This window comes from Cryptotermes secundus, unplaced genomic scaffold, assembly GCF_002891405.2.
Source record: "Cryptotermes secundus unplaced genomic scaffold, Csec_1.0 scaffold721, whole genome shotgun sequence".
NCBI classification, from domain to species: domain Eukaryota; kingdom Metazoa; phylum Arthropoda; class Insecta; order Blattodea; family Kalotermitidae; genus Cryptotermes; species Cryptotermes secundus.
This window is the reverse complement of record NW_019733845.1, coordinates 560,730-572,177: the sequence shown is the minus strand read 5'-3', so window position 1 is coordinate 572,177 and position 11,448 is coordinate 560,730. Positions and strand designations below refer to the sequence as shown.

Below are 11,448 nucleotides of genomic sequence, written 5' to 3'. Positions count from 1 at the left end.
TCATATCAGTACCTTCGGTAGTGTTCTTCCTCATTTGCACGACGAATCTGTCTCACAAGAGACTCTGGAACAATGCACAACTTTTCTCCAAACTCCAACATCTGTTCTGTTAACTGACAACAGATTTCTGCCATTTCAACCTGTGCTCTCAAGTTTCCCTTATCAGTAGGATGCACATACCTGCAAAAACATATATATCAGAAAGACCAACTTTCCTTCCTAACAAAGAAAAATGTAAATGAACTTTCTAAAGATCATTATAAGTATACCCAGAATATTTGCATGAACGCTTCGTTCAGTGTTAAAAATGTCAAATGTGGCAATTATGCAAAATCTTGTCTAGAAAAACTCAGGTACTGGGAATCAATATTAGTGAACATAGGGCAATAGATGAAAGCTCATAAAGGCCTGTAGTGTAGTACAAATTCTTGCCAGAAGTTCTTGCTTACATCACAGAGGAGCAAAGGTTATGCAACAAACAAAACAAACACACAATTTCATATACAAAAAATACTTCAAGCATAAAATTTTAATAATAAATAAATAAAGATTTTCTACCTTACATGTTTAGCCACCATGGGCCATCATCAGGAGGCAAACCAACTTTATGAGGGAACTATTTTACATGAGTTGCTATTACAGTATCACTGAAGGGACTAGTGACAGGATTGGATTAGGTCCAGACTGAGTGAATTATTGGAATGAAGACCAGATCAGATTGTTACATTGCCATACTATGGAGATGGAACAAATGATGGAAGGCCTTCGGGCTGAAATAAGAACCAATCAAGCTAAGATGGATTCTTCCTCCTCCTTGGCGGATGTCAACTACACCAGTCATGAAGAAATGAGAGCCGAGACAGGTTCTCTTGCATCCCAGAAGAACGTAAACCAAGAAAAGGCAAAAGACTATCACAAACAGATGTAAGCTCATCAAGAAAACATGGAGGCTGCCATACACTTCATCGAGTCCAAGTTAGAAGAGACCATCAAACATCAGGTGTAAGAATTCCTGGTGTGTGTTGACCACAGGTTGCTGGGCCTCTGCAAGGAACTTAACAAGAAGAATGATGAAATGCAGGTTGACAGGCAGTAATGATGTCCCTTGATAGTGGACAAGGAGCCTCCTGAAAATAACAGCAGACATGAGGAAAGATCTTCATGAAGAGCTCGACCTCATGACGACACAAGACAGAGACGAAATGATAGATGCTTGGTAAGTGAATGAAAACTGGAGGTGGAACAGATATCAGAGAGATCAAGGGACCATGTCAGGGCAGAACGGTTTGTCTACTGCCACTGTGCGAGCATCAGTCATCTCAGGAGGAATTGATGACTGGGATGTCCCACAGGTACAATTCACTGAAGAGAATGATCGACAAATAGCATGGGACCAGAAAGAAAAAACAAAGAAGAAAGCTATGCATTCAACACTCGTGCCTCATCATTATGGGCTCAGCATGTGAGCTGAAGACAGCCATGACATTTTACATGTTGACAGATGAATAAGGGAGAAAGAATGACTGGTGATTATCGACATAGGACCAGCAGCTACTATCACCAGACTGGACATAGCAGCATGACTGCCGGACAGAGAGCCATCCATGAAGTGCGCCCTGCAGACATCAGGGGAGACTCCCCCACCTCGGAGGAAGCTTTTATGACACTGACTCCAGGGCGGTGCCCACTGAAAACTTTGGTGTTTGTCGCCAATATCACCAATGAGTTCATCTTGGCACTGGATGTCCTGTGTGCCCACAATGCAGGCATGGACATGAAGCACCTTGTGCTAAGACTGCACAAAGAGGAAGTGCCACTGGGGTGCCCTGAGGGGCGACCATGTTCACCCCCATGTAGGAAGGGCAACAGTGATGACCCAGCCACTTGGTGTGGCAGAGTTGTGGTGGTGCAGTGCGGACAGCCTTGCAGCGATGGGTTTCAGGGCTGCCCCAACAAGCTGAAGTGGGAATGCTGGTACACTCCTAAGAAAGGAGTTGGAATTGAGGAGAGGAAACCACCAGTAGTGGAAGCACACTGAGAGAGATGAGCTTGGGAAAGGACTGTGGTGATTGAAATGAGTGGCCCTAATGAGGATGGACTGCAAGGCAGCAACATAAAACCAACCAATGAGGAAGGAAGGCTGGATACTGTCAAAACTGGAAGGTCAGCAAGACGCTGAAGTGCCTTCCACCAGGATGAATAAACATGTCACAGGCATATCTCCTCTGAAAAGAAGAAATGGCAGTACACCTGTAGGCTATTCAGGGTGAGCAACCTTACGGAGCAAGCAAGGTGGCATGTCCGCTAACAGCCGGAATTGTGAAGCCAGCAGAAATTGCTGTTGTTAGGCAATATCTATGTTAACACATTTCCATGGTTATCAGGTCTTGTGACCAGAGCTGTACCTACACGCAATAGAGGCAGACATCAAAACACATCATGTCCGTGTCTTCAGGAATTGTAGAAAGCAGTGTTTTCTATTGGGCCAGTGAGGAGCCCGTATCTGGAGTATCAAAACACAGCCGAACCAGCCGACTAGGTCAGTTATGAGTTTGCCCCATCTGGGAGTATGCGGTGGATGCTAATTCTTGAAATTGCAGCACCTGCAGAATGCTACTGGAAAACTTGACAGGTGCACACTAGTGTACAATTTGCACACAGCTTTCAAAATTCCTTACGTATATGAATATGTAACAACATTATGCAGCACACAGTCAGAAGTAACCCTAAACAATTTAAATCCTAATGTACAGATGAATGAATGAATGTACATGATACTGGATAAGGCGAAGCCAGGCAAGAGGCTTAAACTTGGTAGTGGTCTGGCCTATGAGTGTTCAGGTGACTAACTGCAGTTTCTGAGTAGTAACGTAAGTTAAGGCATAACAGCTAAACTGGATTCCCTGTATAAGGTATGCCCAGATTTTAGGCTATATTTCCTACCAAAAAAAAAAAGCATAAATATGGCCACCCTTTAAGCTAGTAACATGGCCAAGTATTTCTCAGATATATTCTTCGAGTGTAAGCACTACACTATTCCAAAAAAGAGTGCTGTGTACTTACTGAGGTCTAAATAAAGATGGTGCTATTATCATTGCAACATTATGAAGAGACATCTTGTTGTGCTTCTGGTTCTGAACTACTCGTGCTAGGAACCTGAAGACAGCACGAAGAGTACTACGATATTCCGCAGGCAACAGAAGAACCAACAGGTTGAGAGCATGTGCTCGTGTTGTTTCATCTGACAACGCTGCAATGTTATGTAATAATCAGTTAATTATACCTAACAGTGAATACACTGGTTAAAAGTCATAACTGGGTGCCAACATTCCTGCTCCATTTCTGAAGACCAGCCATCTTGACTGTGATTTAATGCATGGTGGAGTCCAGCAGTTTCAATTTCAGTAAATTGTAATATTCCATTAATCAAGAACAGGCTACAAATGTCGCCAGTCTGATATAGAAGCAGTCACAGATATACAATACACCAAATACTCAAAGAATATACTACGCATGCTTTGAATATTAAAACTTCAGTCATACAATTACAAATCAAAACAACTCAACATAATACATTGTGAACTGGAAAATAAATCAGTCACTAAATACTAATGTATACGATTAGCATAAAAGTATATTAAGTAGGAGCCAGCAAGAGCCCTATAAAACATTTTACATTCAGTAACATTGATTACTGCTGGTCACGGTAGCCGAGCAGTCTAAGGCATGCACTGTCTTCGCTCGCTTGGAAGCCGGGATCGTGGGTTCGAATCCCACTCAGGGCATGGATGTTTGTGTGCATTTTTCTGTGTTTGTCTACAGGTAGAGGCCTTGCAACGAGCTGATCATTCACCCAAGGAGTCCTACCGTATGTGTAAGATCTAGAAAAACCAAAGTGAACAGAGTTCATGGAGGTAGGCCTAGGTCCACTGGGGCTGTAGTTCCAAGGAAAAAAAAAACAAAACATTGATTACCTAAAATGTAAAATAAAAGTAAGAAGAGGCAAAATAGAATTACTCACAATGACTGTGATAAGTATATAATATCACAAATACCAAAGGGAATAGAATATACCACCTTATTTATTGTTAAAAAACTCCTGCAATGAGTAAAAGGAATTTTATATTAAGTACCTTTTTAATGAAGATTTAAACAGTTTCTTCTTGTCTATGATGCCTTTCAAATAGGATGGAAGCTGATTAAAAATCTTAATGCCCATGTAATAAACACCTTTTTGATAGACAGACAATCTTGGTTGTGGGAAATGAAAATTATTTTTGCTTTGAACCTTTGGACGGCAGAAATACATTTATTGATTTGGAGGTACAAAACCCTAATCCCCTTCAAAGCAGTCTCCTTGATAATGCACCACCATTGTTGGAAACACTTCTGGAATGCGTCTTGCTGCAGGGCCAATAGCATCTCTGAAGCAGATTTTCCCAATTTGCACAAGAACTTGATGTTCGCATGCTGTTCGAACTGCGACATTGGACCAAATAACCAACACTCATATCTAATTCAAGTGGAACAGTAACGACACTGCACACTGAAACCTGTCCAGACCTGTTGCGCCTGCGAGCAGACATGCTGAGCTTCCCACCACAACAGTGGGTGTGCTATCTTATTGCTCGTTCTCTGACTGCAGGGGAATTCCGGGAACTTTTTGACTGCCCTACGTATACCAGTAAATGATAGAAATTATGTGCTTTTTGGTCATCTTATCAGAAAACCTTTCTTTTGTGACCTCTTTTTTTTCCTTCAGAAAAAGCATAACTTTGCTCCATAACATATATCAAGGCTGTTCCAATGTTTTGGCAAAAATTCTAGTTGCCAATGTCAGAGTAAATTAGGAAGCAGGAGGAAGTGAACCACTATATGTCTTGTAGTGGGAGTGAGGGCTGTGGAGAGGTGCTCCTTCACATGTTATTCTAGACTTTTCAGAGGAGATGGCATTTGGGGGGAGGGGTCTGAACCATAAACCTTCCTTTCCAAATAAACCTAACCCTAGCATAACACAGTTTCTTTTACAGCATGAAAATACCACAATAATCTAAGAGCAAGGAAACACTTACCATGGGTTTGGTAGAACATATCAATATATTCGACAGATAGAAGAGGCTGGGGCAGATCCCGCAGCAAGCGTTTCAGAACGGCAGCTACATCATGACAAGTTGCCTGCTGAAGAAGTCTGTCTACTTCTTCCAATGGCCTACTATAGAATACAGCCTCCAGTTTTGAGCAAAGAGATGTCACCTTCTGCTGAAGTCCTGCAACACGCAGAATGCCTTCCTCCTGTAGCCCATGCCTCTCCAAGTGAAGCAGCACCTGAAAATTCGTATTTCATATTAGCAGCAACCCCACCAGCAGTTCATCATAAGCTTATGAGTAAACCATAGTTACAGTCTCAGGGTTTGAAAACATCTCTTTGTTCTCTTGTTCTCCTATTGACACAAGAACAGGTAAAGCTATCCCTGTAACAGGCCTTGGAGGTCCACAGGTTTGTGGGATACTGAGGCTCCCACATTTTCTAGGCAGTCACCTCACAGATGGTGGCAAGGTTGTCAGGCTTATGTGCCAGCTGCCCTTTAGCCCCAGGAAGATTCCTGGTACTCATTTCTGTTAGAGGCTGAGTCAACCCCAGGGCCATAGTGTGGCTGGAAGAAATGGGTCAATTAAAAATCCAATGACCTTTACAGGAACTGAAGCTCTGACTTTCTGGCTCATAGCATAGTGCCTCAAACAACTATGATAATGTAATATTTGAGGTTTTCACAGCAGCGACTATGAAGAAAGCCATCTTCTGGGATGTGGCGCCATTGTGTTAACTGATGTTCCTCCAAACTTTCTTCAACTATGATAATACGTGCCCTCCTAGTGACATTTATGTAAGTAGAAACACTGTTTATATCTGCTTCATGCTGTTATCAACTTATCTATTTGCTGTGTGTGTGTGTGTGTGAGTTACATGTGTAACATTAAGTCCAAGTGATGAACACAGAACATTAATATTTTATGGAATTTTATCAACTTACACCAGATTATATGATATTATAACAAAGGGCTGGGCATTAAATGAAACTTACATTGCAACCAACTGCAATATACTGTGCATCCCCTTTATAAGACTAGCACTCTTATCAGTACATTGCTCAGTGAGGCTTTTGAGAGTCACCTGGCTTCATGAAATACAGTTCCAAGTAATCGAACCTCTATTCAGCTAAAACCTCAGTCACACAGGATGTGTGCTACAATACCTTTTGCAGGTAGGACTATTTACTAGTTGAATAAATGTTCTTTCAAGTAACAAGTGTCCTGAAAGTATTCCTGTCAAATGTCACAACTGGTTCTTATTTTGCATTAATAGCCCCCAAGTCTTTCTGGCAGAGGGTTTCCGAAGGAAACAATTTGTACATTTTTATCCAGGTACTTCCAATATTCTTGGTGGTCCCTGCTCAACCAATAATTGACAATAAATACAACAAAAAGCTTTCATAGCAGTGTATGGCGCATGAACAGTGACCATTATGAAAGTGGGGTGGTGAGAAAAGGAAAGAAATTAAATGAATATGACAACAAAAACAATCAGTCAGTGTTTGACATAAACACAACCTGAAGACCCTAGAATGGCAGATTTTATTATTATTGTTAGTGGGGTGGGACTAAGTCCCTTGTACTGCAGCCACTTCTGACCTACTGTACCAGCCCCAGATGATAGGTGAGGGTGATTGTGGAGCAATTGGTGGAATGAAGATTGGCAGGGGAATCTGAAGTACAGGGTGGGGTGCAGAAACTTCCTTTTTGTGAAGATGCATTGTGAAGGGAGGGAGGGGAGGTCGCAGAAAAGTGGGGATAGGCTTGGCGAACGCAGCAGTCGCGGAAGTTTCTGTCTAATACCCCTCAGTAGGAAACATGAGGTGGACGAGTGAGCAGCGTGCATTTGTTGTTGAAGCTTATTTTTCAAACAACCATTCCTACACGGCGGTGCAGTGTGCGTTCCATATTCACTTCGGAATTAAGCCCAGAGGTCTGGTTCCCGAACAGAAATCGATTGTTTTGTGGGTAGAGAACTTTAGGACAACTGGGAATGTGGTGAAAAAATCATCAGGATGACCGTTACGATGCCAGTAAATGTGGAGGCAGTTCAACAGTCGATTTTGAGATCTCCAAGACGCTCCACTCACAAACATGCAGTCGCCCTAGACATATCCATTCGTTCAATGCGCCGAATTCTTCATGAACATCTTCATTTCCATCCCTATAAGATGGTTGTTGCGCAAGAATTGTCACAATAAGGATCCTAATTCGATGAATAAAATGACAACTGACTGTAACTAAACAGCTTAGACTGGTGCATTGTACGCCTGATGATGACCCGTAAAAGGGTCGAAACATGTTGTGTCTCTAATAAACATAATAAAATCAAATGTTGATGCAGTAGTATCTTCTTTGTTTTGAATATTGATTGTTGTTATTTAATCTGTTTCTCAAGATTCTGGCATGTTCATGGCACAGTTTTCACCAGCACATCAGGCTGTGAGATTAGCAAGTGAGAAAATGGGAAAGAGATGTTTCAGAAGTCAAAAGCCATCACTTTACATGATTTTGCCTGAAATACTACCAAAGTCATGAAATCAAAATGGCAATTCAATGATTTATGATATCACAATATTAAACATTTTTCCAAATTCTCATACCAATCTTGTCTCAAACTGAAAGTCATTCAGGCACATGATTAATAAACATGTGTATACTGTGATGCTGATATCATTAATAAATGCAGCACATAAAATTACAGCTGAGTTGTACCTTCTGGAAGATTAAAGGAACACCTTGGCAGTCTTCTGCAGTTATCAACTGGTCCCGTTCTAACAGTGTTGCCAGAGAAACACCGAACACATTACCTACTGCAAGAGAGAACTGACATTTAAAATGTAAAATCATAAGCTCAGTGACATGAATTTTATACTTATGATATGCTGAACCATGTTGTAATAAAAACTATGTGGAAAGGAATGATTAACATGAAGCACTATCATACAGTAATTAACAAGTAGCTATGGGAAGAACTAATTACTAATGTTCTTTCACTACATATTGAGTATCTGATACAAGACAGACTGCACAGGAAACACTGCGTCCAACACATTCTTAATCCAGTGTGACCTCATGCATGATAGCTGGAACAGTGGGGCCAGAAGAGATGACTGCTGCTAGGCAAAGGCTCACTAAACACAGTGGGAAACATTCAGAAGAGACTGAAAAATGTGTATGGAGATGATGCTGCTGATCACAGTACAGTTAGTCAGTGGGCACACAGATTATCTGGTGAAAGTGGGCATGCAAATATTTGGGATTCTCCTCGCACTGGCAGACCACACATTGCACAAACACCTGACAATGTGCAGTGTGTTAACTATGAGTATATGGTTTTGGAGGACAGACGTGTGACTGAAAGAAATGTCAGTCCAACTGGGAATTGGGGAAGCAAGTGTGTGCAGAATATTGAAACAGCTGGGGTTGAAAAAAGTTTGTGCAAGGTGGGTTACGAGGATGTTAACAGATGCCTACAAAGAAACCTGAAAAACTGTGTGCGGTGAACTCTTGGCACAGTATGAGAATGGTGGAGATCACTTTCTTGCAAGAATTGTGATCGGAGATGAAACATGGCTGCACCATTTTGAACCAGAAACAAAGTGGTAATCAATGGAATGGTACCATGTAAACTCGCCCAAGAAAAAGAGATTAAAATCTGCGCCTTCAGCAGGAAGAGTTATGGCTAGTGTTTTTGATTCAGAAGGGCTTTTGCTTGTGGACATCATGCTACAAGGAACCACCATTAATTCTGACACATATGTGGCAACCCTAAAGAAACTTCAAGCTCAAATGAGTTGTGTTTGACCACATTGGCAGAAACAGGATGTTTTGCTGTTGCATGACAATTCCTGACCACACATCATTCAGAAAACCAAGGACAAGATCACAAAACCTGGAAGGACAACACTGTCACACCCTCCTTATAGCCCTGATATGACACCCTCTGATTACCATCTCTTTGGTAAACTGAAGGAATCCCTTCGCGGAACAAGATTTGAAGATGATGCTGCCCTCACTACGGCCACTAAACGGTGGCTCAGATGCGCTGGTCCAGAGTTTTACTGCGCTGTCATACAGGCCCTAGTTCCCAGGTGGCTTAAGGCAGTTGAAAGGGACAGAGATTATGTGGAGAAGTGATATTTTGTTCCTAAAGGATGTATCAACATACTATGTAAGTAGTAAAGGCGTAGGATAAAAACTGAACCTTTAAAAAAATATTGTGCATTACTTTTGGAGTGACCCTTGTATGTTCTTGATGAAGAGCCAAAGGGATAAAAATGAATGCAGCCACTGGAAAATTTTCCTTGACAACCACACAGTATATTTGGACAGGTCAAAATAGATACTTGCCTACTTTCCGATTCCTTCTTGGTGGTTTACGTTTCCGGAATGTGATGCCATTGTCATCTAGCAAAGCTGTTGCCTCAAGAAGCAGAAGTGGCTGCAGCTTTGGGAGATCACCTTCTCCCAAGAACTCTATCCACGTTCTTCCAACTAGACTAGGATCTGAATATATAGACACTCCAGGCTACAGAAAAATAATAATAATCAGATATGCTGAATGTATCCAATCTGATGGCACATTTATGCAATAAAATCTGACATCAACATTCCATATGGTGAGACATATTCTTTAAAAACTTGGCAATATTTCTTTTCAGCTCTAAGTCAAATAGTGTTTACATTCAACTGCTACAAGTGAAAATAAAATCTGCATAAGAATTCATATGAATCTGTGGAGTAATTTTAGAGGTGAAACATTTATGTGAACATACATTGAACTCCCATACAGCACTGAGCAAAGAATTCACAAAGAGATTGAAACAGGTAAGCAAAGGTACACATTGTCTTGTGTGAAAAGTATTAATATAAATATCAAATTATTAATGGCATAAGTCCAGGAGGAGAATTTGTACTTCCTCTCCTCCCCAGGAGCCAGATAGGTAAAGATGTGTGAGTAACAATATGACACGAGGTGTAAGAGGAAAATGGAAGCAAAGTTTCATATATTTTTAAACTCAGCGCAAGAAAGAAGTGTGGGCAGCTTGATACTCCAGTCACTTCATCCCTAGGGAATGAGACCTTGGTACACATTTGATAAGAGTTTAACTAGATCCAGAGCTAGCCTGAACAAGGCCATAAAGAGAAAAAAATCCATCAAACAAACACTGGACATCCAATCCATACCTAACCACTTTACCAACTGGGTTATTCCCATGCACATTATCCTATTTATTTACCTTGACTTGAATGTTGGTAATGTTTTCATGGCTGGGAAATAAAGGTCTCTGGGGAAGTTCCTCAAAACCAAGATGGCCCTGAGACCCAGACCGACGTAGAACAGCCCTTGCTGCTGCTCTCTGTTGGTTTATTGCATCAATATCATTGTCAGGGTTGTACAAACTGCTGTGGCTACGTGAAATGGACACATGATGATCTCTGCCAATAGAAGGAAGTTCACTGTTAGTGACAAGAGACATCAGTCATGTTTTAAGCCAGTATTTAACCAAATGTAAAAGTAAATCCACCCACTGGAAGACAGTGACAAAACTTGGGTCACAACTATGAAACAGATTCAAAGAAATTAAAATATCCTTAGTCTCTCAAGACTGAATATTAAAAGAGGTAAAGACTACAGTGTTTTTCAGTCATCTGCATTACCTTCAGGCCTCTATGAAAGGGACCTAAAGAACTCTGATTTTAATCTTGAGGTGTATATGACTAGATTTTACCAGTAGGTTACAAAATTCTACAAGGCATCCAGTACTTGGTGATTCTGTCATTTTGTATGAATGGGCCTAACAGATCTCTGGTGACTACAAACAGACAGGTTTTTACTAAATTTATATTATAAAATTATACAACAAACTTACTTGAGCAACTTCTTATTTCTGTCTGCCAGTTTGGCAGCATTACTACTAATGAGGGCTGCTGCAGCCATCTTGGAAGATGGAACACTACTGGCAATCAACGTGGGTGATGTAGGGTCACTACCAGCACGCATCTTCTCTCGGGGTCGAGGTAAATGGATGGTACCGAGACGCTGGTATCCCACCATTTGAATGCCTTCTGTTAGCAAACATTACATATACAGCGTCTTACTTCTGGTTGTGAAACTACGTAGATAAACTATATAATGGATTAAAAGTTCATGATTCCCTAAAGGTGTGAGACAATGACTCATTCATTATACTGCAATTACAATGAATATAAAGTACATACATGATATTTAAGGAGTTGGCTCTTCCAAAGTAGTTTGATCACTGGTTGTCATTATATTGATAAATACTTTTTTATTATACTATACTCCATTTTGTTTGTTTTATTTTACTTTATATTGTGTCATCTCACATA

The 11,448-nt window shown here is 40.9% G+C and overlaps 1 protein-coding gene across 5 annotated transcripts in view; it reads right to left on the bottom strand.

Annotated features, from left to right (window-relative positions):
- LOC111868260 (rho GTPase-activating protein conundrum) overlaps positions 1 to 11,448 on the bottom strand; it is a 94,647-nt gene that overhangs the window by 7,755 nt on the left and 75,444 nt on the right. For all 5 annotated transcript variants that reach the window (XM_023858745.2, XM_033752990.1, XM_023858747.2 and 2 more), the window contains 7 exons: positions 10,968 to 11,163; positions 10,335 to 10,533; positions 9,445 to 9,622; positions 7,807 to 7,904; positions 5,073 to 5,325; positions 3,064 to 3,250; positions 13 to 180 (listed from right to left, as the gene is read on the bottom strand). In XM_023858745.2, the coding sequence (XP_023714513.1) occupies positions 13 to 180; positions 3,064 to 3,250; positions 5,073 to 5,325; positions 7,807 to 7,904; positions 9,445 to 9,622; positions 10,335 to 10,533; positions 10,968 to 11,163 (1,279 nt within the window). The remainder of the gene's footprint in view (positions 1 to 12; positions 181 to 3,063; positions 3,251 to 5,072; positions 5,326 to 7,806; positions 7,905 to 9,444; positions 9,623 to 10,334; positions 10,534 to 10,967; positions 11,164 to 11,448) is intronic.